Below are 27,222 nucleotides of genomic sequence, written 5' to 3'. Positions count from 1 at the left end.
AGGACCATGACTTAGCTCTTAGAGGTACTAAATTGTTTTCATCCTAAAATGCTATTTTTGTTTACACAAATAGGATGCATCTTACCAAAAATGTGTGCCAGAATCTAATTGGCAATATTCTTTCTTTCTTTTTTTTTTTTTTTTTGCAGTTTCTGGCTGGGCCTGGGTTTTAACCCACCACCTCTGGCATATGGGGCCGGCACCCTACTCCTTTGAGCCACAGATGCCACCTGGCAATATTCCTTCTTAGCGGCACATAAAATAACGGGCATTTTATAATTGATGGCATCTTAGATTAATATACACTCATCTGCAGTTTACAAGAGCTAAATTTCATGTAGGTAAGCTGATATTTTAAAAGCTAGCTTTGAAAAATAGCCAACAATTATAGAATACTCAAATGTACCAGATCTACTTTGCAGAATTAGGGAGGAGATTCTTCACGAATAGCTCCCTTAGCCAACACTTCAATATCTATACAACTTTGTTGATCACCATCCATGCCTATTAAAAATCTAATTCACAGGGCTACATGTAAGAGGACCACCCAATTTTATCATCCACACTAGATGATTTTTAGAGTGGGGAGCTATTTTTATGCTGGGATGACAGATGTAATCTACAACTATTCAGGACAAACCAGATATGTGGTTACTCTATTTACCCTTTGTTTAGGAAATTTAATGCTCTGAGCACCTCACTAAATAAATAGTGAACTGCTGGATAAATCAACATCTTTATAAATTACATCACTGAACTAGAGTTAAGGAATATGATGAACTTGAAATAACATGGCACAAAAAGTTTTGAGCCCCACTCAGAATAGCTCCCTGCGGCCCAGCCAGACACTATTGGCTCCATCTGGCTCAGCGGCTGAGACTGGGGCCCTAGACAACGGCCAAATTTCTCTGCACTCCCGCTCAGGCTCTCCCCAAGGCAGTTCAACTGAGTGCCAAGTCCAAAGACACCAAAACAGTTCACAGGGTTATGAGGAAGAAAAGAACCCAGGCGAATGCTGTGGGAGGTATTTGCCTGTAGTTTGTACCATTCAGCTAACAGGAGGACAGATCATGACACCAAAGCGTGATGAAACACTGCAGGATCACTTCTGCCAGGTCAATGAGAAAGGAGAGTACATCTGGGAGAAGAGGGTCACTGGCTGTCCACCTTTTGATAAACACACGTATCTGGCTGAAGGAGGGAAAATTATAAAAATTCCAGGCACCTGTTGTGACACATGTGAGGAGCCCGAATGCAAAGACATCAGGGCCCGGCTGCAGTATGTCAAGGTGGGGAGCTGTAAGTCTGAGGAAGAAGTTGACATTCACTACTGCCAAGGCAAATGCGCCATCAAAGCTTTGTACTCCATCAACACTGAGAACATGCAGGACCACTGCTCCTGCTGCTCCCCGACGCGGACGGAGCCCATGCGGGTGCCCCTGCACTGCACCAACGGCTCCGTGGTGTACCATGAGGTCCTCAATGCCATGGCATGCACGTGCTCCCCCAGAAAGTGCAGCAAGTGAGGCGTCCTTCAGCTGCTGGCCGCCTCAGCCCAACCAGCCAGAGTTGTCCTCTGCATGTTCTGCCCTAGTGCCCTCCTGGGCCCACAATAAAGACCGCGCTCTCATCTTGCAAAAAAAAAAAAGTTTTGGACCGAAGCTTAGGCTGCCTTCTGAAACCTGAAGATCTTTTTTTTTTTTTTTGAGACAGAGTCTTACTATGTCACCCTCGGTAGGGTGCCGTGGTGTCACAGCTCATAGCAACCTCAAACTCTTGAGCTTAAGCGATTCTCTTGCCTTAGGCTCCCAAGTAGTTGTGACTACAGCCACAACACCTGGCTATTTTTTTGTTGTAGTTATCATTGTTGTTTAGCAGGCCTGGGCTGGGTTTGAACCCACCAGCCCGGGTGTATGTGGCTGGCGCCAAGCCAAACCTGGAGATCTTGAACTCTCATTTTGTTAACACAGGATGCCAGGGAAAGAGACAAAGCTAAGGGTCTGCCAAGAGACTAAACCAGAGGACCGTTTGGTCAACCTCTGTCCCGAAAGCGCTACCCCTGCAGTGTACAGGTAAATGAGGAGTAAATCCCACCAGGCTGAGTGAGGAAGGAGTCAACAACAACAAAACCCCACACTGTCTTCAGCCTGTCACTATGTCAAGTGGAGGACTCTCCCCTGTGAAACCTCAGTCAGAAGCTTGCTCTCGCGCAGAATTATGAGCTGAAGTTGCACTGATTGGTTTGAAACCTCTCAGTGGAGAATTTAATTCAAAGGGGTTCTGGGTGATGTCCCAGACAATGGACAGAAGCTTTCCCAGTTCCTCTTGGAAGAACTCACTTTTGACTCGGGCCTCAAACAATGTCCACAGATAAAATTCTGAGCAGAATGAGCTTATAGTAAAAATGTGTAGGCATACAAGGAAGTAAGACGCAATGGATACAAACGAACAAAACAACAGTGGCAACGAATCCAGGTATTGGAATCACCAGGCACAATATGTTTTTAAACTATTGGAAATTCAGATGCCCCAGAAACATATGAAAAGATATTCTGCCTCAATAATAACCAGGGAAATGCAAATTAAACTCTCAATAAAATGTCAATTCATACTCATCAGATTGACAAAGATGTTTGTTTGTTTGTTTATTTTGGAGACAGAGTCTCATTTCATCACCCTTGGTGAAGTGCTGTCGCCTCATAGCTCACAGCAACCTCAAACTCTTGGGCTCAAGTGATCCTCTTGCCTCAGTCTCCCGAGTACCTGGGACTAGGGGTCCCCCGCCATAACAGCCACCTATTTTTAGAGATGGGGTCTTGCTCTTGCTCAGGCTGGTTTAGGTCAGGCGATCCAACCACCTCGGCCTCCCAGAGTGCTGGGATTACAGGTGAGAGCCACCGCACCTGACAACAGTGTCTTAAATTGGGATTACCAGTTTGACATTAGCTGGTATGTGCATGTAGACATGTGCAGACCCGCCTTTCCTAGATTGTATTCTGGAGAAGCTGACACACTTATCTCAGGAGACACATACCAGAATGTTCATAGCAGTGTCATTCATAGTAAAAAAGAAAACTCTGGAAATAACTCTAATGTTCACCAATATTAAAATGGATAGATTGTAATGTATTTATACAATGCCAGACTGCAGAGCAGTGAAAATTAATGAACTATCTGCATCAACATGGATGAATCTCAAATATTGAAAAAAAGAATCATCACAGAAGAATACATGCAGTGAGTCAATCTATTTACACAAGTTAAATATGTACATACAAAGGTAGTAAAATGAGAATGAAAGATAAGGGAATAAATTCAGGAGAGTGGTTGTCACTGAGCGGGGCAGGCAGGGAGACAATTAGGGTTTCCAAGGTGCCTGGGTATACACATTTTCTTAACCTGGGTAGTGAGTATCCACTTATCCTTCTTTAAAATGTGTATTTTATACATACTTTTGTATGTATTATATATTTCATAAGAAATTAAATAAAATACGGAATGATGCTCAGAGTCCTCTACCCCATGGGACGTGCTGCTAGAATGCTGTGTCAGTCTCAGTCTCAACGCCAGCTTCCTTGGCCATGAAATAAAAGGGTCCAGGGCTGTTCAGCAGTTCTTCAGGGCTGCCGTACTGCACAATCTTCCCGTTGTCTAGGACCATTACCCTGAAATAAGGAATAAAGAAACAAAATTCTTAGGAAGTAAAATCTCAAACCTGGGCACTTATAGGAACACCAGGACTAAGTTGGGGTCTAGTCAGACAAGGCTACAAAGCAGTGAAAATGAAGGAACCACAGCCACGTGCACATGATGCCACATGTAATACATGTTAAACGACAAAATCAAGCAATGGAACACATGCAGTGTGAGTCCATTTATATAATTTTTTTTTTTTTTTTAGAGACAAGAGTTTTACTTTATTGCCCTCGGTAGAGTGCCGTGACCTCACACAGCTCACAGCAACCTCCAACTCCTGGGCTTAAGCGATTCTCCTGCCTCAGCCTCCCGAGTAGCTGGGACTACAGGCGCCCGCCACAACGCCCGGCTATTTTTTTGTTGCAGTTTGGCCGGGGCTGGGTTTGAACCCACCACCCTCGGTATATGGGGCCGGCGCCCTGCTCACTGAGCCACAGGCGCCGCCCCATTTATATAAATTTTTTAAAGTACATATTGTTTAAGGATAGGTGGGTTTAAAATGGGAGCCTTCTCTTTCGAAAAAAAGGTCTATCCTCCTGAAACAGCTTTCTAAGGTCATTGGCCTTTGGATGTAACATGTCAGAGGTGGAAGGAACAGAAAGCTTCTAGTCACATTATAGGGGCAGTAGCTGAGGCCGGTATAGTTGGGAAGGTCGATAGTTAACAGCTGCCACTCATGGCTTGAGCTACCTCCTCTCCATGTCCAGTTAATAGTTACAACACACAATTTCCTATTTTACCCTCAAGACGGTTTGGTCCCTTAACCCTGTTGGCTTTCATTAGCTTGACAATAAAAATTTGGCCAAATTACTTGAAATCTCTCAGTCTGGGCTTCTTCATCAATAAAATGACAGTGGCTAAACCTGCTGTGAGGCGTCTCCCAGCTGACACTGTCACGGCTGACCAAGGGCGTAGCCGTGTCTGTCCAGCCCCACCTCCTCCACTCACTTGTCACTGTCCATGATCGTGTGCAGCCTGTGAGCAATGGTGATGACTGTGCAGTGGGAGAACTCATTCTGGATGGTCGTCTGAATGAGGTGATCTGTCTCTAGGTCCACTGCAGCCGTGGCCTCATCCAGCACCAGAATCTTGGATTTCCGCAGTAGAGCCCGGCCCAGACAGAGCAGCTGCCTCTGCCCTATACTGCAGCCCACAGAAGAAACATCACATTAGCTCCTAAGGACAGAGGGAAGACTGGAGGCAGCGGGACAGTTTCCATGTTCCAGATCAGACTTTTAAAACTCCCACTCCAAGGGCAGCGCCTGTGGCTCAGTCGGTAAGGTGCCAGCCCCATATACTGAGGGTGGCAGGTTCAAACCTGGCTCCAGCCAAACTGCAACCAAAAAATAGCCGGGCGTTGTGGCGGGCGCCTGTAGTCCCAGCTACTCAGGAGGCTGAGGCAAGAGAATCGCTTAAGCCCAGGAGTTGGAGGTTGCTGTGAGCTGTGTGAGGCCACGGCACTCTACCGAGGGCCGTGAAGTGAGACTCTGTCTCTACAAAAAAAACAAAACAAAAACCTCCCACTCCAAAATTCCCCTAAAATGCTGCCACCTCTTCAACCAGGTGTTCACTGTTGTTGCCAGTAAAGGTTTTCAAACTTTCCCTGCTGGAAGACCCACCCCGGGTACTTAAAAAGTTCATATTTCTGGGTCCTCCTCCACTCAGTCAGAATGAGGAGGAGCATTTTTAATAAACACCACAGGCAATTTTCATGCTTAAAAGTTTGGGAGACCCTCCATTTAGCTACAGTGACACCTACAATTTCAAAACAACATGAACGCCACCAAGTTCACTTCAGCAGTATTTGACCTGACACCATTAATCCTGGGTGACACTGTACTGGAACACCCTAGTGGAATTTCTTCATGGTCTTAGCGGATCCATTTATTATTTTAATGTGTAATTCTAGTCTCAAGGCTAATTATTTGTTCAATGCCTTCTGCTTTGATTAGAGAGGAAGCTACTAATGAAGATGATGTCTCAGTGTGAGATGCAAAGTATGTGGAATTCAAATATGCTTGTAAAATGCAAATAGCTTTAATTTGCTGAAAGTCTGTAATGAAGGCTGGACCTCTTGCTTACATAAAGAAGCTTTGGGAAATGATGTGAGGGGAAATATTCAGGAATTTGCTAATTGCTCTTTCCTGCTGTGACCATTAGGAAACATTAAACAGGGGGTGGCCAGACCAAAGTTCTGTAATTCTCCATAAGAAAATTTCTGTAGGAGATGAGAAGTCACCCAAGATAAACTTTCAGTTTTTCTCTGTAATGTAAGATCAGAGACACTGCAAAACTATTTATCTAGCTTGGACCTAACTCCTGCCTGGCTCAGGTGGACTTCATAGTTATAGGCTGTAGCTGAGGTACCACCGAGTCTTTCTGCTGCTCTCTCCAGCTCAATTAGCCATCATTCACCAGAGAAATTTTGGTTTTATCCCCCAACTTAGTTCTGAAATCAAGGCATCGATAAAACCATTGTCACCAGCATGAACAAGAGAAGGATGATTTTTTTTTTTTTTGAGACACAGTCTCAAGCTGTCTATCACCCTGGGTAGAGTGCTGTGGTATCACAGCTCACAGCAACCTCAAACTCTTGGGCTTAAGTGATTCTCTTGCCTCAGCCTCCCAAGTAGCTGGGACTACAGGCACCCTCCACAATGCCCGGCTATTTTTTGCAGTTGTTGCAATGCTTTAGCTGGCCCTGGCCAGGTTTGAATCCGCCAGCCTCAGTGTATGTGGCCAGTGCCCTACCCATTGAGCTACGGGCACCACCATGATTTCTGTTTTTACAAACCAGAAGTGTCAAGGCCCTCATCACATTACATATCATAGTGTCCCTTACGTCCCATTCAGCGCGGACTGTCCTGGCTAGTAACATGCCTGCCATCAGGCTGTAAGACCTCGAAGCTGGGGCTGTGTCTGTGTTGTCTGCCTCTGTATCAGTGCCCGGCACAGAGTAGGTGCTACTATGTATTTCCTGACTTCATGTGTGAATGGTCTCCTACCTCTGCCTAAAAGACCCTGCTACTTCCTACATTTGTGGTAGAGGGAAAGCAAAATTGGTGGTTTTCTCACCAAGGCTTGCAAATGTTCCCTGCATACCTGATTCGATTGTTCTGGGCTATCTCACTGGGAGTTTGAAGGCTCCCCCGGTGATTTTTGCTTGCAGCCTAGTTAGGAACCACTCTGCTCTAGGCAGCGCTTCTCAAGGGTAATGTGCACAAGTCACCTGGGAGTCTTGCTAAAACACAGATTCTAACAGGTCTAGGGCTGAGATTTCTGCATTCATGCGAAGTTCACAAGTGAAGCCACAGCTGCTGTTCCACTAATTAGCTGCTTCCTTCCTGAGCTTCCATTTGCTAATGGTCCATCCCTTGCCCACCATCACTGAGGCACCTGGGGCAGAAGCAAGAACCGTCCATGAGCGGCAGGTTTTGGCTGAAGGCTGAGCTTGAGTGTGTGGAGGGGAAACCAAATTGTTACAGAAAAAATGCCTTAATGGACAGCTAAGCACATAGTGAAGACCAGAAGTGAAGTGTCAAAATAAATAAAAATAAAGAAGTTGAAAAGGTAAAGTGAATCACGAAAGCCAAGAGAGTTTTTGTACTGTTTCAGCAGTGCCGGAGGACTTTGCATTCCTCCTCATCAGCATGCCCTTTAGATCAGTGCTTCTTAAATTAGGATGCCCGAACAGCCCCAGTAGGATCCTTTAAAACTCTCCCTGTCCAATGTAGTCGAATACCAATTACATCAGACTCTAGGATTGGACCAGGCGTTGGGACTGTTTTAATCCTGGTTGTGCATAGCTGAGAACCTCTGCTTCCTGTCATTCTCCGTAACAGTGGGATTTGTAAGCCAGGTGCCTCCTAACACTCTGAGAGGACAAGGTGGGCAAATTGCTTGAGCTCAGGAGTTCAAGACCAGCCTGAGCAAGGGCAAGACCTTGTCTCTATTTTAAAAAAAGAAAGAAAAAGAAAAAGGCTGGGCACCCGTTGCTCAATGGTTAGAGCACCAGCCCTGTGCACCAGGGGTGGTGGGTTTGAACCTGGCCCAGGCCTGGTAAACAAAAACAAAAACAAAAAAACTAGCCGGGTGTTGTGGTGGGTGCCTATAGCCCCACTATGCGGGAAGTGGAGGCAGGAGGATCCCTTGAGGCCAGGAGTTTAAACTTGATGTGAACTAGGCTGATGCTATGGCACTCAACCCCAGGGTAACAGAGTAAGACTCCATCTCAAAAACAAACACGCTCGGCACCTGTAGCTCAGCAGCTAGGGCACTAGGGCTGGCAGGTTCGAACCTGGCCTGTGCCTGCCAAACAACAATGACAACTACAACAAAAAAATAGCCAGGCGTTGTGGCAGGTACCTGTACTCCCAGACACTTGGTAGGCTGAGGCAAGAGAATCACTTAAGCCTAAGAGGTTGAGATTACTGTGAGCTGTGATGCCACTGCACTCTACTGAGGATGACATAGTAAGACTCTGTCACAAACAAACAAACAAACAAAATAGTCCAGGCATGGGGACTCAGACCAAATAAAATAAAATAGTGGGATCTGTAAGCTCACATTGTGTAATGTCACATGAGGGTTACATTTAATGACATCTTTTTTTTTGCTGTGTGACAGAGACTCATTTTGTCACCCTTGGTAGAGTGCTGTGGTGTCATAGCTCACAGCAACCTCAAACTCCTGGGCTGCAGTGATTCTCTTGACTCAGCCTCCTGAGTAGCTGGGACTACAGGTGCCCGCCACAATGCCCTGCTATTTTTAGAGATGAGGTCTCACTCTGGCTCAGGCTGGTCTTGAACCTGAGCTCAGGCAATTCACCCACCTTGGCCTCCCAGAGTGCTATGATTACAGGCGTGAGCCACCGTGCCCGGCCTTTTAATGACATCTTTTATCATGAGAACTTCACAACAGGTTTGTTTTACACACCAGCAATTAGATATGGATAGTGAGAATTCCATGATGCCAGGCATCACTTAACATAAGGAACGTGAGTAGCAGTCCCCTCACATCTCACTGTGTATGGGGGAAGTAGGTTACAAAACATTACCTCAAATTGCCACCGGCCTCTGACACTTCATGGTACAACCCATGTTGCAAGCCAACCACAAAAGATTTGAGGTGAGCCAGCTCCAGAGCCTCCCAAATCTCCTCATCTGAGTATTTGTTGAAAGGGTCTAGATTCATCCTTAGACTTCCGGAGAACAGGATGGGGTCCTGCCAGACAAGAGTTGAGGGGACCATTAGGGTTAATGTCAGAAAAGGATCTGTTAGTGTTCCTTGTGGTCAGAAGAGAGTGGATAGGGCTGGCCTGAGATGGGCTCCTCAGGCAGGAAGCTGGTTGGTGGTTGAGCTTCTGCAAGGTTTTCCTCCGAAGTCTTGGAGTAGCTGCCAGCCAGGGGCTAAGCGTAAGAGTAAGAGAAGTTTGTGGCACCTGTGGCTCAGTGGGTAGGGTGCTGGCCCCATATACCGAGGGTGGCGGGTTCAAACCCGTCCCCGGCCAAACCACAACAAAAAACAGCCAGGTGTTGTGATGGGCGCCTGTAGTCCCAGCTAGTCAGGAGGCTGAGGCAAGAGAATTGCCTAAGCCCAGGAAGGAGTTGGAGGTTGCTGTGAGCTGTGTGACACCACAGCACTCTACCGAGGGTGATAAAGTAAGACTCTGTCTCTAAAAAAAAAAAAGAGTAAGAGAAGTTCTCAGTTTGCTTTTTTTTGTTTTTGTTTTTTTAACCTGAGATTCATTTATGATTCATAGGATTATGGATTTCCAAATTGTCACAACATCTCTCAAGAAAGTGAGAGGAATGTTCCACCCCTTCAGATGAAAATTCACAGTGTAGAGGTGAGGGATCAGAGGGGAGTAGAGGAAAGCATAATGAACTGCAAGAAAAGAATTTATTTTATTATGCTTTTGAAGAGGCTGGAGAAAAGAGTTTATCAAACTGAGCAAGCATCAGACAAACCAAAACTACCCCCAGAAGAACATGGCTGCAGTGAGCAGAGGAGGAATCGTTCCAATGAGGAGCCACAGGCCACCTGGGAGCAGAGAGCAGCCCGTGTCAATCCTTATTTGGTGGAGTCCAGAGAGGAAGCCAAAGTGAGGTCTGTCATGCTGCTGCACTAAGTGTTCTGCTCACTGGCAGAAATCTGCAAGCAAATTCCCTCCTCTATCTTTTAACCATATCAAACGGGGAATATAAAGCTTAACGGCTTCAAGCTTCAGCAGCAAAACTGCTAATGCTGATTACAAAAGTCTTGCAAACCACAATGGGCTATAGAAATGCTAAATAATCATCTGCTCTATTTGACTTCTGTTGTGTTGCTGCCACCTACTGGTCAGATGCTGGCAGTCACAAATGCATCTCTCTCTCTCACACACAACACAAACCAAAAAAACCCTCAAAACTTAAGTTCTGAGGAAAAAAGTGTCTTTAGGGAACTAGCTTAGATGTCCTGAGTAGATTGTAGAAATGACAGTGCTAACTGAACAGACATCAAGAAGAAGAGGTTTTCCTGCAGAAGAAACTGGCCCCCACTGCATGTTCCCAACCAAGTTCTAGAGTTCACCTGAGGGATGATGGTCAGTTTCTCTCGAAGGTCGTGAAGTCCAATGGAAGCAATATCTATTCCATCAATGATGATCTGGCCACCTGCAGCCTCTAAGATTCTGAAGAGGCAGTTTGTGAGGGATGACTTTCCAGCTCCTGTCCTGCCCACCACACCAATCTGTGAATATGGATGGCACATTAGTTCAACATACAATTCTTGGGGAAAAAATTACTTAGCATGGGCATTCGCAGTCACAGGTGATAAGAAGCAGTGATTGGCTACTTCATCTCTGATAGATTAAACTGATTTTGGTTTGGGTGGGGGAAAAGAGTGCCCACATGTCAGAAAAAGATGGCTTTCCCATCCTACCTCCTACACTGTTGCTTGCTGAGAACTATGTGGACCTTTTCAGCAGCTGTTGTTATAAATATTATTGGGAGTTACAGAGTCTTTTAAAAATCCTTGTTGAGGGCGGCGCCTGTGGCTCAGTGAGTAGGGCTCCAGCCCCATATGCCAAGGGTGGCGGGTTCAAACCCAGCCCCGGCCAAACTGCAACAAAAAAATAGCCGGGCGTTGTGGTGGGCGCCTGTAGTCCCAGCTGCTCGGGAGGCTGAGGCAAGAGAATCGCGTAAGCCCAAGAGTTAGAGGTTGCTGTGAGCCGTGTGACGCCACGGCACTCTACCCGAGGGCGTTACAGTGAGACTCTGTCTCTACAAAAAAAAAAAAAAAAATCCTTGTTGAGAAATGAGGAAAAGGGAGCCAGACCCTAACCTGGACCCCAACATCCTTGCCCTGATTTTTAATCCTACATCAGACCCGAAGTCCTCCTAGAATAAGAGCACCAATGGGAGGGTGCCTGACTTTGCAACCAGGAGAACTAGACCATTCTTTCTTCAGGGACAACTATTATTCTCAACAGCTCCTTCCCCAGGCCTGGTGCCCCCTTGTTTCCTTCCTAACTTCCTTTCTGTGTGCTGTGGACCTTACAGGAAATGTGCCCTGGTCAACTGTCTCCAAGGCAAGGGAGGAGGGAGTAGGAAGGCCTCCACCAGATTGGCCCACCCAAGGTGGTCTGAGTTGTGCTGGTGGGCATCCTGCCCTCTGGTGGTCATGCTATGTCCCTACACCTCCCCAGGACAGCAGTCTGAGTCTTACTGGTGGGCATGCTATGTCCCTACACCTCCCCAGGACAGCAGTCTGAGTCTTACTGGTGGGCATGCTATGTCCTACACCTCCCCAGGACAGCAGTCTGAGTCTTACTGGTGGGCATGCTATGTCCCTACACCTCCCCAGGACAGCAGTCTGAGTCTTACTGGTGGGAATCCTGCCCTCTGGTGGTCATGCTATGTCCCTACACCTCCCCTGATCCTCTCCCGCTACCCCAGTGATGAAGGCTGAGGGTCCAGCTGCTCTCCACTGTCTAACTCTTCTCTGATCACAAGGCCTCAGGCCTGCCTTCATTCCACCTACCTTCTCTGTGCTCTTGATGTCACAAGTGATCCCTTTCAGTACCAGATCCAGCTCAGGCCGGTACCGCACTTGGTAGTTTTTAAACTGGATCTGGCCTTGGCTGGGCCAATCTGGTGGAGGCCTCTTGTTGGTCACCCAGGGTGCCTGGTAAGGACACAAGATGAGAAATGATTTATACAGGGACGACTAAACAGTCTTCATAAGACTCATGTCACAGAACAGGAGAAGGGTAGCAGTGTCCTAACTGCCTACTGGCAACTGCATCTAATAGACTGAACTGAACTTGTACTTCTGGAAGCTTCCTACCTTATTCAATTAAAGGTACCCTATCCCATAGAGTTGCTCTGTAGAGCTCCAGAATAAAGCCACCATTTAACCTGGTGTGTTCTAAGACCTGATTTCCTCCAAACCATTCTAAGTTTGAAGAAATTAGGTCCTTTGAGTTAGAGCTAAGAAAACATTAGGAGAACCATTATGAACCCATGTGGCATATTGAAAAATTATGCAGATGAACTCAAGGAGTTCCTTGGTCTTCTCTAATTCCTCCTTACCTCGTTTTCCACTTTTATGTACTCATTTATTCGCTCGACAGCCACAATATTGGTCTCTACTTCTGATGTCATCCTTACCAACCAGTTCAGGGTTTGTGTGATCTACAGAAAAAAACAGAAGACTGAAAATCATCTCAGGCCTAAAAACCAACTCAATCAGTCAAACCACAAGGTCAATCCCGTGCCTACTCTGTATCTGGCACTGTGCTGGCCTCTACGAGAGAGTAAGGAAAAGTGAAAGAAAGACAATCCTTGCCCTGTTTGGGGAAGGAAATAAGACTAGTGCACTGAATGGCTGGAAAACAGTTAGGTGCTCAGCAGTGTGGTGCTCACAAGAAGGGCAATATGAGCCTGGAGTGGTTTGGGGCTGAATTTGGGGTTGGAGAGGCTGGTCATTGGTGGAGTGGGATGAAAACTCTGGTCTCCTGCCTGAAAGCGTAGAGCCTTTGGGCAGGGGGTCGTAAATGGCATTCTGCAAATAGGGAAAAGCATGAGAAAAGACACAGGATAGGAAAAGGGCTTCCAAAAAGCTGCCTCTTCTCTGTTCTCACTCAATACCAGCCCCCAAGGTGGGGACATCCACACGAACTCTGTCTTCCTTTAGACCAACTCCCGGTGACTCCCTGACATTACAAAGATACATCCAACCACCAAGATTGTTATGGTCTGGGCCCCTCTAGGGGCTGGAGAATCTGTGGATTACTCAGATGCAAGCTTTTTTCAGGCAAAGACTTAAGACTTAAAGAGTTCGCACATATGCACAGGGAGTTTTTATTGAGCAAATGGTGGTTAGAGAAAGGGAACCACAGATTGCAGAGGACAGGAGGCACTAAGAATAAGCACTGTGTACAGGTTGAGCCAGATGGAATTGCTGATATTTGAAAGGTTTTGTTTTGTTTCAAAATAATAGTTTTATGATTCTTTTGCTTATCTGTCCTGGAATAAAAAGCTTAGAAATAGAGGGGAGTTGGGGCAGCGCCTGTGGCTCAAAGGAGTAGGGCACTGGCCCCATATGCCGAAGGTGGTGGGTTCAAACCCAGCCCCAGCCAAAAAAAAAAAAAAAAGAAATAGAGGGGAGTAAGGGACAATAGCACAAGGAACCATGCGACTCTGCTAAATAATAGTCTTTTTAGGTGCCCTGGCAGGATAACATTGGGCCTTGTTAAATTCTAATGAAGACAGCACTATATAAAGCCCACTTGTGGCTATGCAAACCTCTAACAGTTAGCTCAAAAAGATGCTATGAGGCACGCCTGTGGCTCAACAGAGTAAGGTGCCGGCCCCATATGCCTGAGGTGGAGGGTTCAAACCCGGCCTTGGCCAAAAACTGCAGAAAAAAAGAAAAAAGAGAGAAGATACTATGAAAGATGGTCAAATGACTATTTTATTAAACAAATATTTATTGAATTGTCACTATAGTGCCAGCCACTATTTTAGGTGCTAGGAAATAATCATGTCTAGCCTTTATCCCCATCCTGCAGTGCTGCAGTGAGATATAGTCCATAGTTTTATCAGACTATGTTCTGTATTAGAATTCGCTTCAATTATTCTGTGACCTAAGAAAAACAAACACAGGAGGAGCTATTTGTTCAAAAGACTTTCTGGGCCAGGTGCGGTGGATCATGCCTCTAATCCTAGCACTCTGGGAGGCCAAGGCTGGTAGGTTCCCTGAGCTCAGGAGTTTGAGACCAGTCTGAGAAAGAGAAAGGGCCTGTCTCTACTAAAAATAGAAAAATTAGCTGGGAATTGTGGCAGATGCCTATAATCCCAGCTACTTGGGAGGTGAAGGCAGGAGGATCACTTGAACCCAAGAATTTGAAGTTTCGGTGAGCTGTGACACCACAGCACTCTACCCACTCTGTCTCAAATAAAACAAAACAAAATAATACAAAAGAATTTCTGATTACTACTATGTTCTGGAGAAGAAACTTATTTATTTTCTCTTTCTTTTTAATTTTTGAGAAAGAGACTCACTCTATCATCCTGGGTAGAGTGCTGCAGCATCATAGCTCAAAGCAACCTCAAACTCTTGGGATCAAGTAATCTTCTTGCCTCAGCCTCCCGAGTAGCTGGGACTACTGGTGCCCGCCACAACGCCCAGCTAATTTTTCTATTTTCAGTAGAGATTTGGTCTTGCTCTTGCTCAGTCTGGCCTCCAACTCCTGACCTCAAGCCATCCACCTTCCTTGGCTTCCCAGAGTGCAAGGATCACAGGCGTGACCCATTGTGCCCAGCTATTCTCTCTTTTGACTAGAACCAAGCAAAAAGGGAACTATTAGATTGAAACATAAGAAATTGGCTTGGGGCCTATAGCTGAGTGGCTAGGGCGCCAGCCACATACACTGGAGATGGTTTGAATCCAGCTTGGGCCTGCCAAACAACAATGACAACTACAACAAAAAAGTAGCTGGGCATTGTGGTGGGCACATGTAGTCCCAGCTACTTTAGAGGGAAGGCAAGAGAATCGCTTACACCTAAGAGTTTGAGGTTGCTGTGAGCTGTGACGCTGCAGCACTCTACCAAGGGCAACAAAGTGAGACTCTGTCTCAAAAAAATAAATAAATAAATAAAAATAAATAAAACACAAGAAATTGCCTTCTTAAGCTCCAAGGTGGACATTTATGTCCATTCTTCTTGATAGCATTGGTGACCACACAGAGTAAGAAAGTGTGTCAATGGGTAAAACATGGAGCCAAGGTTTGAACCTCAGTCTCTCCTAGTCTTCTTCATATAAAAGGGAATCAAAAGCACAGATTACACAGTGTACTCCAGACTTAATTTAAGAATAAAAACATTGGCTGGGCAGTGCCTGTGGCTCAAAGGAGTACAGCGCCAGCCCCACATGCCGGAGGTGGCGGGTTCAAACCCAGCCCCGGCCAAAAACTGCAAAAACAAAACAAAACAAACAAAAAAAAACATTGGGGCCAGGCACAGTGGTTCACGCCTGTAATCCCAGTTCTCTGGGAGGCTGAGGCAGGTGGATTGCCTGAGCTCACAGGTTCAAGACCAGTCTGAGCCACAGTGAGACCTCATATCTAAAAATAGCCAGATATTGTAGCAGGTGCCTTGTAGGCCCACCTAGTTGGGAGGCTGAGGCAAGAGAATCGCTTGAGCTCAAGAGTTTGAGGTTGTTGTGAGCTCTGATGCCACAGCACTCTACCAAGGGTGATAAAGTGAGACTCTGTCTGAACAACCAAAAAAAAAAAAAAGAATAAATACATTAACATAGCCAAACTCCCAACCTTTAGACTCACATTGAGTGCATTGGATAGAACAAAGCCCACGATGTCCCCACTCAGGGTATGTCTATAAATAACAATCATCAAGGCCGAACAGAAGACAATCAGGTTCCCAACCAGCTCTAGGCGAACTGCAAGCCACCTGTAGGGGCAACAGAAGCAGAGACAGAGAATGGTATCACTGGTCACTTCTTCACCTTACCCAGCAACCTTAGCACTCATAGAACATCTCAGAGGGTTGGAGTTAATAAACTGTACTCTTGACTGAGACCCTGTGGCTCAGTGAGTAGGGCGCCGGCCCCATATGCCGAGGGTGGCGGGTTCAAATCCAGCCCCGGCCAAACTGCAACCAAAAAATAGCCGGGTGTTGTGGCGGGCGCCTGTAGTCCCAGCTGCCTGGGAGGCTGAGGGAAGAGAATCGCGTAAGCCCAGGAGTTAGAGGTTGCTGTGAGCCGTGTGACGTCATGGCACTCTACCGAGGGCCATAAAGTGAGACTCTGTCTCTACAAAAAAAAAATAAAAAAATAAAAAATAAACTGTACTCTTAGGAAGAACCTTAATTTAAAAGTCACCTTAACCTTAAATTAATACTTACTTAAAAGTAAGTATTACCTATTAATACTTACTTAAAAGAAACCTTAATTAAATTGTGGGCGGTGCCTGTGGCTCAAGGAGTAGGGCACTGGTCCCATATGCCGGAGGTGGTGGAAAAAAAAAAAAAAGAAAAGATGTTTAAAAGTCTATTAAATTGGTTTTCATTAGAAAAGAAATTATATTTTAAAGATAGTAAAGGAGGCTCGGCGCCTGTGGCTCAAGCCACTAAGGCGTCATCCACATACACCTGAGCTGGAGGGTTCGAATCCAGCCTGGGCCCACCAAACAACAAAGATGGCTGTAACCAAAAAATAGCCAGGCGTTGCAGCGGGTGCCTGTAGTCCCAGCTACTTGGGAGGTGGAAGCAGGAGAATGGCTTGAGCCCAGGAATTGGAGGTTGCTGTGATGCCAGGGCACTCTACCCAGGGCAACAGCTTGAGGTTCTGTCTCATAAAAAAAAAAGATACTAAAGGAATTTGCTATACAAAGGGACTTTTACGGTGCAAAGTCTCCCAAACTTGGCAATTCATAAAAATCTCTTAGGACAATTGTTAAAAATACTATGTTACAAATTCATGTGAAACATTCCTGGATCCATCCCCAGGGGATTCAAATTCAGGGAGTACTGGGGCAGTGCCTGTGGCTCAAAGGGTAGGGCGCCAACCCCATATGCCGGAGGTGATGGGTTCAAACTCAGCCCCAGCCAAAAAAACCTGCAAAAAACAAAAAAAAAAAAAAAAAAAAAACAAATTCAGGGAGGACAGGATAAGGTTCAAGAATCTCTCTCTCTCTCTCTTTTTTTTTTTTTTTTAAAGAGACAAGGTCTCACTCTGTCACCCAGGCTGGAATGTGGAAAGCTGTAGTGCCATCACAGCTCACTGCAACCTAAGACTCTGGGCTCAAGAGATTCTCTTGCCTCAGCCTCCTGAGTAGCTGGGACTACAGGCACCTGCCACAATGCCTCGCTATTTTTAGAGATGGGGTCTTGATCTAGCTCAGGCTGGTCTCCAACTAGTAAGTTTAGGCAATCTGCCCACCTTGGCCTCCCAGAGTGCTGGGATTACAGGTGTGAGCAACCACACCTGGCCAGAATCTGCATTTTTTTTTTTTTTTTGAAAGAGTCTCATTATGTTGCCCTCTGTAGAGTGCCATAGCGTTACAGCTCACAGCAACCTCAAACTCTTGGGCTTAAGTGATTCTCTTGCCTCAGCCTCCCAGTAGCTGGGACTATAGGTGCCTGCCACAACACCCAGCTATTTTTTTTGTTGTCATTGTTGTTTTTAGCAGGGGTGGGCCAGGTTCTAACATGCCAGACCCAGTGTATGTGGCCGGGGCCGTAACCACTGAGCTATGGGCACCAAGCCAAAGAATCTGCATTTTTTTTTTTTTTTTTTATTGTTGGGGATGCATTGACGGTACAATAAGCCAGGTTACACTGATAGAATCTGCATTTTTTAATTGAATGCTCCAAATGATTTCCTTTGATCAGGCTGACAAAGCAATGCCAGAATGAACCCACATGTCAGGTTAAAAAGTAAGCACAATAGGAAGCTGCAATAAACCCTGTGTAATTTCAGCATTTTTTTTTTTTTTTTGTAGAGACAGAGTCTCACTGTACCGCCCTCGGGTAGAGTGCCGTGGCGTCACACGGCTCACAGCAACCTCTAACTCTTGGGCTTACGCGATTCTCTTGCCTCAGCCTCCCAAGCAGCTGGGACTACAGGCGCCCGCCACAATGCCTGGCTATTTTTCTGTTGCAGTTTGGCCGGGGCTGGGTTTGAACCCGCCACCCTCGGCATATGGGGCCGGCGCCCTACTCACTGAGCCACAGGCGCCGCCCTAATTTCAGTATTTTTAAAAGGTGAAGGAGAAGCTAGAGGTGGAGGGGAGTTGGGTACATGTTGATCACAGGGAATTATAGTGGCGTTTTGTAGAGAACTGAAGAGTACATAGATATAGACATAAGTTATAAAAATGAACTTTTCCAAAGAAAATATATTAAAATTAGTTTGCATCAATAATTCCATTGTATTGTAATACAATACAAACATGTAAATACCTTATAGCAGGGTCTATTAAGATTTATTTATATGCATTTTTCTTCTTGGAAAGTCTCTTACTAAGAAATAAAATATCTTTATAATCAAATTCCTGATCTCTCCACATTCCAAATAACTCAGAGCATTATCAGCCTGCCCTTAACACCTCAACATGTTTTGGAAGCCACTCAAGAATTTTTCTTTCCTGGAAAATAGCTTCCTTCTCCAGGACACAGCCCTGCCTGCTAATGTCACTGGAGAATAATGCTCATCCTATGCAGGGATTCACCTCACGGGATGTGAGCTTCCATTTCTGTCATCCGAGGTTTTATGTAAAAGTTCCCAACTCTCCTCTCTGCAATGCCCACTTCTTTCATGACCCTAAAAACAGCATCACGTCTATGGAGAGTCTCACACCCATTCCCAGGGAAGCATATAGGGACTTTTCACTTCACCCTGCACTCGCGTGGTACCTGGGTCGCAGAGGGATCACAAGTGTCATCTGACTTCCACCACAGACCTGTGAGGTAAGTTGTGTTCTGGCCGTTGTAAAAACAAGGACACAGATATTCCTTTGAGAGGTCAAGGCAAGTCACCCAGCCTGGTCAATGGCAGAGCTGGCCCAGGGACCCAGTTTCTGACTCCAAAGCTCATGTTCTCTTTTTTTCTACTCACATAGTATGACGTGTGTGTCTGTGTGTGTGTGTCTGGCGTGAATTCCACACCACTGGCCACACCTGCCCTCTGTGGCTAATTTGAAACATGCAAGAATCTCACCTGTTGGAGACAATCCAGGAAAAGATACATTTCTCATTGTTGTCAATCCCCACCTCATTGTGATTTAGAAATCGCTGCTGGTGCTCAAAGGCTCGAATGACAGGCAGACCTGACACAGTCTCACTAAAGTGAGAGTAGATGGGGGACCTGGTGACAGAGTCCAGACGCTTCAGCTGGCGGGAAGTGACCACATAAAACATCTGGATAGAGAAAGTAATGAGTGGGTCAGTCACAGAATCACACCTCATATGCCGTCCCTCTTCCTTCCTGGCCGTGACCCAGTGTTCTTCACCTTGATGGCCACAGCCCACATCTGAACAAGACAAAAGTCTGCTGTGTCACATCACTAGTGTCATTCATCACGCTAGAGGAATGAGGCGAGAAGTCAGAGGAAGAGAATAATGGGAAAACTGGGGTTGGCGGGAAGCAGAGGAGGACGCAAGTGAGAGAATGGCCTTCGAGGTTTGAATTTCTAAACCACAGGAGTTTGCCAGCCTGACCCACATCCACTCCCCAGATCTGTAGGTTTCCCATGTGACAGTTTCTGTACTGGCTAGAGAAATGGTTTCCAAAGGGAATGTGTAAAGACAGCTGGAACTGCAGGGGTGTGAAGTAGAGTGGGTAGGAAATGGCCAGCAACAGCAAGCTGAGGGGTGGGTAAACACTAAAGGAGAGAGGAGTCAGCGAAGCGACCAAAACTGTGCCTTGGTGGCGTGTGAAAGACAGTACTGGAGGTGTGAAGAATGCCCAGGGTGTAAGAATGGGGACTGGAGGAGTAGAGGGCAGGCAGAGCCCTCTAGGGCAAGGCTTGTGGGATGGGTTAGGGGTGCTACTAGGTTCTATAGGACTTGCTGAAACCTCGGACGAACTGGGTATTTGAGAATCAGAATGCAAAATGTCATACATACCCTGTTTTCCCAAAAATAAGACATCCTCCGAAAATAAGACCTAGCACATCTTTGGGAGCACACCTTAAAATAAGACACTGTCTTATTTTCGGGGAAACAGGGTAGAAGTTTTCTCAGATAATCCTGCTTCTTATTTGTTGGTTTGTTTTTAAGGTCAAAAGGCTGTCATGTGGAGGACCACATACCTGAGAAACTCCACACAAATAGCAGGGGGAGCCACCTTAGCACAGGCCACAAGGCTGTGGGGTCTTCAGGACTGTTTCCTCCTTATGAACAGTTCATCTCGACAGCAACTTGTGAGACAAAAGTTGTCCCCACAGCTTCCCCTCCCCCATCTATTTCTATTATAGGCATGGAGTTCCTTCTTGTTTTAGGTTCTCCATGAGGCAAGGCTCTCAAGCCATATGTTTCCTCAAAGAATACATTGGAACTGAGCCTAAACCAACCACAGACACTCCAGGGAAAAGAAAGTGAAGTGTCTCTCCTGCTGAGAGTCCTCTCCAGGAAGACATGCCAACTCAAAGCCCACTGAGGAAGCAGCCATAGCATGAGTCTTCTAGAACTGACCTGCCCATTATAGGGGTTCTCACAGAGCCGCCAGACATTGTCCAGAGCCAATCTCAAAGCAGTTTTGGACCCAAACATATTATAAATCTGTCCCACTTGTAGCAGTTAAGGTGAGGTTTGCTGTGAAAGGTACACCAACTGGTGCTAACACTTCAGTTTCAGACAGAGGCCTGTGTGCTCTTTGGTACATCAACACATGATTACATGGCCAAGATGCTGGAGAGGAGTGAGTGACTAGCAGTAAATGAAAGGGAAAATTCTCAGGAAGGAGCCTGGGCTTTTATAAGGAGAGAGGAAGGAAGGCCTAGCCATTTCCAAACCTACCTGAACAGACACATAAATAATGCCAAGAGGAATGATGACAACAATGAAGACAGGGGTGGCGATGCAGATCATGACAAGGGTGCTAATTATCCCCAAGAAGCATAACGTCCAGCTGCGGAAGGACATAGGGAGGGTGTCATCCACTGTGGAAATATCCTAGGAATACAAGTAGGAGAGATGATGAGCCAAGGTCTTCTTAAGATACTTCATTACATCTTCCTGGTTCCAGCAGGGAAGCTGCACTATTCTGTGTGTTCCCAGTAACTCTTTCATTTAATAATTTCATGATATTCATTTGCAATAGCCTGTACTGCTCACCGCAATAACCAATCTCATTTCTGTAATTTCTCCATTTTTCATAATCCCTCAAAATAGATGAGGCAGTCATCTTTCACTATTTTTAATAGATTTGGTAAAGGTTTTCACTCTTCTCTGTGAAATTCTCATTTGTCAAATTTATGAAACCATAATCACTGTAAGCTAATAGAGCCCTACAGGTAAATCCTCTCATCACAAAGCCAGTTCAGTCATTTTAACTTGACACAGGTCCTAATTCCCTTGAGTACTTAGATGAGCCTGGAATATAATAAGCATTCAGTAACATTTGTTTGAAGGCCCTAGTCAACAAGCCCTGCTCCCCATCCTTGATCGAAAAACCATCTTATACCCAAGAAGTTGTTTCCTTTGCCAAACATAGAGCTTGAAGGGGAAGGGAGATTGTAACGAATATGAGCCCTGCCTGGACAGTGTTCCAGCCAAGGAATCAGAGGTGACATATGGGCCTTACTGCCGTATTGCCTCATGTCACGTGAAATAAATGAACAAATGAGAAAATTAATGAATGGATGGATAGATTGGAGCACACTCAGGAAGTCTGGCTTATATTTGGCCTAGATTTCTTAGATGATTATATCAACTCTATGTTTAGCAATATATGAGTACCAATGTGAGTCCAAATTATCTCTGGAGTTTCTCAAACTGCATCAGGGATAACAGTGTTTCAAGAGAGAGCTCCAAATCATGAATGATTCTTGAATCTAATCTACCTTTCTCAAAGTCACATCAGAATGCAAATAATGATGTCCAGAATTGGCAGAGAAAAGAAATCATTACTAGTTATCAGTTCTATGCAGATCACTTTTAACTCTTACCTAGCACAGATCCTCCATCTTTCTTCCCTCCACTCCACCTCCTCTTAAGGACTCAGCCATTGACCCCTTTCATCAAACTCCCTTTAATAGTCTAAGCCGCCTCTCCCACAAAACTTCCTATATGATTAATGACAGTTTCTTTTTTCACACAAAAGTTGTCAGCAAAGTATGACTATTGCCTAAGTAACTCACAGGAAAACCTCTGTGTTCTCTTTTCCAGAAGATTATACAGATAATAACATGGGAAAAGATTGTATAATCTTTGCAAAATTCCCATGAGAAATTTCCTCAACCAAAATCATGTGCTGGGTGGCACCTGTGGCTCAGTGGGTAGGGTACCGGCCCCATATATCAAGGGTGGCGGGTTCAAACCCGGCCCTGGCCAAACTGCTACAAAAAAATAGCCAGGCCTGGGTGGCGCCTGTGGCTCAGTCGGTAAGGCGCCGGCCCCATATACCGAGGGTGACGGGTTCAGACCCGGCCCCGGCCAAACTGCAACCAAAAAATAGCTGGGTGTTGTGGCGGACGCCTGTAGTCCCAGCCACTCAGGAGGCTGAGGCAAGAGAATTGCTTAAGCCCAGGAGTTGGAGGTTGCTGTGAGCTGTGTGACGCCACGGCACTCTACCTAGGGCCATAAAGTGAGACTCTGTCTCTACAAAAAAAAAAAAAAAAAAATAGCCAGGCCTTGTGGCGGGCGCCTGTAGTCCCAGCTACTCAGGAGGCTGAGGCGGGAGAATCGCCTAAGGCCAGGAGTTGGAGGTTGCTATGAGCTGTGATGCCATGGCACTCTACCGAGGGCAATAAAGTAAGATTCTGTCTCTAAAAAAAAAAAAAAAAAAATACAGGCTCGGCACCTGTGGCTCAAGCGGCTAAGGCACCAACTCCATACACTTGAGCTGGTGGGTTCAAATCCAGCCTGGGCCCGCCAAGCAACAATGACGGTTGCAACCAAAAAAAATAGCCGGGTGTTATGGCGGGCGCCTGTAGTCCCAGTTACTTGGGAGGCAGAGACAGGAGAATCACTTGAGCCCAGGAGTTGGAGGTTGCTGTGAGCTGTGATGTCACAGCACTCTACCCAGGGTGACAGCTTGAGGCTCTGTCTAAAAAACAACAACAAACAAAAACAAAAACAAAATCATGTGATCTCTTAGATTCCATTAAAGAGTTGAGAATGTACCAAATTGGTTCCAGTGACATCATGCCCACCATTTCTGCCCCAGAGGAGGATGACAAATATGGACTAGTTACCTGTCTACTTTTAGAGCAGTTACTGTGACCCCAGTACCTGGCTATGGGCCTGTGAGCTAAATTTTCTGTTTTTGCTTCAGAGCCAAACAAATAAAGGTCTAGAGCTACTCAGACATTTTTTAAAAATGTGTTCTCTATAAGCAAAGGACTAAAAACTGTGCTGATAATAGTTGAATATCATTCAGAATTCTCTGATCTCTGCTTCTGTTCCCGAAACTTCCATCTCAGCTGTGCTAAAAATCAACAAGTTAGGTCTGGCTCATGGAAGAAAGCCACCTGTGATATTTACATGTATATCACTCTGTTGCCCTGGGTTGAGTGCCACAGTGTCATTATAGCTTCTAGGAACCTCAAACTCTTGGGCTCAACTGGTCCTCTGGCCTCAGCCTCCTGAGTAGTTGGAGGCACTTGTCACAACAACTGGCTAGTTTTTCTATTTTTAGTATAAATGGGGTCTTGCTTTTGCTCAAGTTGGTCTCAAACTCCTGAGCCTAATTAAGCAATCCTCCTGCCTCAGGCTCCCAGAGTGCTAGGATTATAAGTCTGAGCCACTGCACCCAGCCTCCATCTTGCATTTATTCATTGCTCCAGTGCCTAGTACAGTCTTTGGCTCATAGAAAGTGCTCACTGAATGCTATTGAATGAACATGTGAATGTGAATCTTCCAGGATCAGTAGTAGCTGAAAACAACGTTTGAGAACCTGGTTACAATCACAGAAGAGGTTGATGCTGGGCATTCCTGTATCCCCAGAACCCTTGGGACCCCACAGGAGGTGCTCAAGAAGCTTTTACGTGCTGACTGGACAAAAGAACTAGAACTTAACAGTGTTGTCTAAGGGAACACGAGAATCTCTCCTTGTCAGAAAGAGAAATATCCTCAGTATATGAACACACCACCTTACAGCCCTTGAGATACTTACACCAGCAAACCTGTTCACAATCCGACCTGTGGGTGTTGTGTCAAAAAATTTCATGGGTGCTAGAAGGATATTGTTTAGCAGTTGCTTATGCAAGATGTTTGATGCATGAGTGGAACCGTGGACACTCCAGAGATTTGCTATAAGCACACATATACCTAGAAATGAAACCAGTTTTGTTAGTACCATGCACAGAGATCCTTGAAGGCTCATGCCCAGGACATAATGGCAAATGCTTTCCTGGGTGCAGGAAAAGTACAGGGTCTAGGCAGATTCTGGGAGACGGTCCCCATAGCCGACATACCTTGTATTGCTCCCAGAGCTCCATAGACTCCAACTCTCAAGTCTCTCTGAGAGGCTGGATAATTGGTACTGTTGAAGATTTTAGAGTCACTGGTCCAAGCACTGAGCCAGAAATTGGATCCAATAAAAGCCACAGAATTCATCACAAAGCCAAAGATGATGAAGAATATTGAACACCATCCCATTGCTCGTAGGTACTTCAGGTAGACACGGAACTTTACCTGCAAAGCCCCCATCTCAGTATTAGTAGAACTCCCTCATGGCATTGATGAGGAATTTACCTGGAATGCCAATCACAAGGAGAGGAATGCCTGGAAATGTGGGCAGCAGTTAGCAATATTCGGTAGTCTGTGGTAGTCTGCACTGGGCCAGAATGGATAATAGATTAATGCTGAAATATGGTACAGGATAAATAACCATCAGGTTATTCATGAGGTTCTAGAGGCAATTAAGAGGGGAAAACATAAAAACAGAGTGGAGTGAGACAGGTGCAGTGGTGGGTGCCTGTAATCAGCTACTTGGGAGGCTGTGGTAAAGGGATCATTTGAGCCTAGGAGTTTAAGTCCAGCCTAGGCAACACAGCAAGAACTTGTCTCTAAAACAAACAAACAGCATGGAAGAGATGATGGGGTTATACTGCAGATCTTGGAACTTGTGGTTTTAAGTTCAATTAATTTGAATAGTGGGCTCAGGGTCGGATATATGAGTGCTCCCCGGCTCCCAGAATTGTATACGGGAGCAGTTGTTCTCCACTATCAGAATGAAATCAAACATTCATGAAGTGTGGGATAAGGAAACATGTCCTTCTTCATGAAAATATGATTTGATAAAAATCCCACAACTTCTGCTAACATTTTAATAATGAATTAGAAGATTTGCAGAGGACATAGGACATATTGTTCCTATAGCTGTTGGGAAGCCACACAAACTCTTTTCCCCTCCCCCTCCTCCTCCTAAGAAAAACACACAAAGGATCTGGTTAGCCTCACCCCTCAGAAGTTTGCAACAAAAGACCCTAGCCTGAAGGCAAGCTGTGGAATGTGCCCCTACCATGACCCATATAAAAGGGGTCTCTACTAGTGACCCCCCCATCCCCCACCCCATACAGATGCATCTTTGCTCTGTCCAGGCTGGTCACCCTCCCCTTTCAATAAACCTGGTCTGAACATCTCCTCTGGGCCTTTCTTTTTTTTTTTTTTGTAGAGACAGAGTTTCACTTTATGGCCCTAGGTAGAGTGCCATGGCATCACATAGCTCACAGCAACCTCCAACTCCTGGGCTTAAGCGATTCTCTTGCCTCAGCCTCCCAAGCAGCTGGGACTACAGGTGCCCACCACAACACCCGGCTATTTTTTTGTTGCAGTTCGGCCGGGGCCGGGTTTGAACCCTCCACCCTCGGTATATGGGGCCGGCACCTTACCGACTGAGCCACAGGTGCCGCCCTCCTCTGGGCCTTTCAATAGATATGTATTTGGCTCGGCACCTGTGGCTCAAGTGGCTAAGGCGCCAGCCACATACACCTGAGCTGGTGGGTTCGAATCCAGCCCTGGCCCACCAAACAACAATGATGGCTGCAACCAAAAAATAGCTGGGCGTTGTGACGGGTGCCTGTAGTCCCAGCTACTTGGGAGGCTGAGACAGGAGACTCTCTTGAGCCCAGGAGTTTGAGCTGACGCTACAGCACTCTACCCAGGGCAACAGCTTGAGGCTCTGTCTCAAAAAAAAAATAAATAAATAAATAGATATGTATTCAAGTTGCATCTGATTCTTTTTGTATGTTTGGGGTTTTTTGGAGAGGGGGCAGAGTCTCACTTTGTTACCCTTGATAGAGTGTAATGGTGTCACAGCTCACAGCAACCTCAAACTCTTGAGCTTAAGCCATTATCTAGCCTCAACCTCCAGAGTAGCTGGGACAGCCTCCTGAGTAGCACTCGCCACAATGCGGGGCTATTTTTTAGAGACAGGGTCTTGCTCTTGCTCAGGCCAGTCTCCAAGTGAGCCCAGGCAATCTACCTGCTTCAGCCTCCGAAGTGCTGGGATTACAGGGGTGAGCCACTGTACCTAGCCCCAAATTGCATCTAATTTTATAATTTGTGGATTCCAAGCCTTATAGCATCTCAAATGCTATTTTTAGTTATTTTTTGTGGTATTCACCTTTCCCGTTTCCATGAATTCCTTCTCAATTAGTTTTTGTCCTTTCACTTGTTCTTCCTTCTCCTTCAGGACGTCACCATTCTGAGTTTTCAAGGAGTTTTTCAGGGACTTCCGATGCCTGCCCCTGGACCTAGAAGTGAGAAACGGAGAGAGGGAAGCCTCCCTGAGAATGTAGACGCTACTTGGGGGTCTTCTTACAAGCAGATGTCACAATCACTTAGCCAGCATCAAAGCACATTTGGCCATGAGAAACTGACTCCAACCCAACTCTTCCCCCAATACATGGAACCAGAGGGAGAGCTGAGAGTCCAAGATGTCTGCCTTTCAGGGAAAGCCCGCGGAGAAAAACATAAAAATCAAATGGAAATGTGGAAGTGATGAGGGCTGCCAGCCGAGCAGGTGACTGACCTGTGGCTAAGCGTTCGACGGAAGCTGTTCTCTCTTTTCACGGTCAAGGAGGCCGCATCTTCAGGGATTTCTTCTATACTGGATATTAGCCCATAGTCATCATTGTCTTCTTCTTCACTGCTATCATTGACTAGGGAGGCATGTCAGAGGTTAGAGAAATGGCTCCCACAGCCCTACCAAAAAAGAGGGAGAACTCTGCTGATCTCTCTGGCTTCAGCAGGGACCCCAGATGTACACACAGCCTGGGGTATTTGACTCCACAAATATGTACTAAACTAGTATGTACTAATACTAGTTAGCATATCTTCTTACTGAGAAATA

At 45.9% G+C, this 27,222-nt stretch overlaps 2 protein-coding genes across 2 annotated transcripts in view; one reads left to right on the top strand and one right to left on the bottom strand.

Annotated features, from left to right (window-relative positions):
* The first annotated feature begins 639 nt into the window (after nucleotides 1–639).
* Nucleotides 640–1,640, top strand: LOC128580696 (von Willebrand factor-like). Its single transcript, XM_053582930.1, has one exon. The coding sequence runs from the start codon at nucleotides 792–794 to the stop codon at nucleotides 1,524–1,526; it is 735 nt and encodes a 244-aa protein (XP_053438905.1). The 5' UTR covers nucleotides 640–791; the 3' UTR covers nucleotides 1,527–1,640.
* A 1,465-nt stretch (nucleotides 1,641–3,105) lies between these two features.
* ABCC2 (ATP binding cassette subfamily C member 2) overlaps nucleotides 3,106–27,222 on the bottom strand; it is a 72,887-nt gene continuing 48,770 nt past the window's right edge. The window contains exons 20-32 of the mRNA XM_053582928.1: nucleotides 26,902–27,031; nucleotides 26,494–26,623; nucleotides 24,341–24,560; nucleotides 24,040–24,194; nucleotides 20,721–20,876; nucleotides 18,922–19,121; nucleotides 15,527–15,653; nucleotides 12,273–12,374; nucleotides 11,722–11,865; nucleotides 10,270–10,428; nucleotides 8,753–8,919; nucleotides 4,645–4,839; nucleotides 3,106–3,665 (exon numbers count right to left, since the gene is read on the bottom strand). Of these exons, the coding sequence (XP_053438903.1) occupies nucleotides 3,536–3,665; nucleotides 4,645–4,839; nucleotides 8,753–8,919; nucleotides 10,270–10,428; nucleotides 11,722–11,865; nucleotides 12,273–12,374; nucleotides 15,527–15,653; nucleotides 18,922–19,121; nucleotides 20,721–20,876; nucleotides 24,040–24,194; nucleotides 24,341–24,560; nucleotides 26,494–26,623; nucleotides 26,902–27,031 (2,015 nt within the window). The 3' untranslated portion in view covers nucleotides 3,106–3,535. The remainder of the gene's footprint in view (nucleotides 3,666–4,644; nucleotides 4,840–8,752; nucleotides 8,920–10,269; nucleotides 10,429–11,721; nucleotides 11,866–12,272; nucleotides 12,375–15,526; nucleotides 15,654–18,921; nucleotides 19,122–20,720; nucleotides 20,877–24,039; nucleotides 24,195–24,340; nucleotides 24,561–26,493; nucleotides 26,624–26,901; nucleotides 27,032–27,222) is intronic.

Source organism: Nycticebus coucang, chromosome 3 (genome assembly GCF_027406575.1).
Source record: "Nycticebus coucang isolate mNycCou1 chromosome 3, mNycCou1.pri, whole genome shotgun sequence".
In the NCBI taxonomy this organism is placed as follows: Eukaryota; Metazoa; Chordata; class Mammalia; order Primates; family Lorisidae; genus Nycticebus; species Nycticebus coucang.
The sequence above is the reverse complement of the archived record's forward strand: the minus strand, read 5'-3'. Positions and strand labels throughout refer to the sequence as shown.

What these genes read in the sequence shown, in the direction of transcription:
- LOC128580696 (XM_053582930.1), top strand. Translation starts at nt 792, where the DNA reads ATGGCACAAAAAGTTTTGAGCCCCACTCAGAATAGCTCCCTGCGGCCC.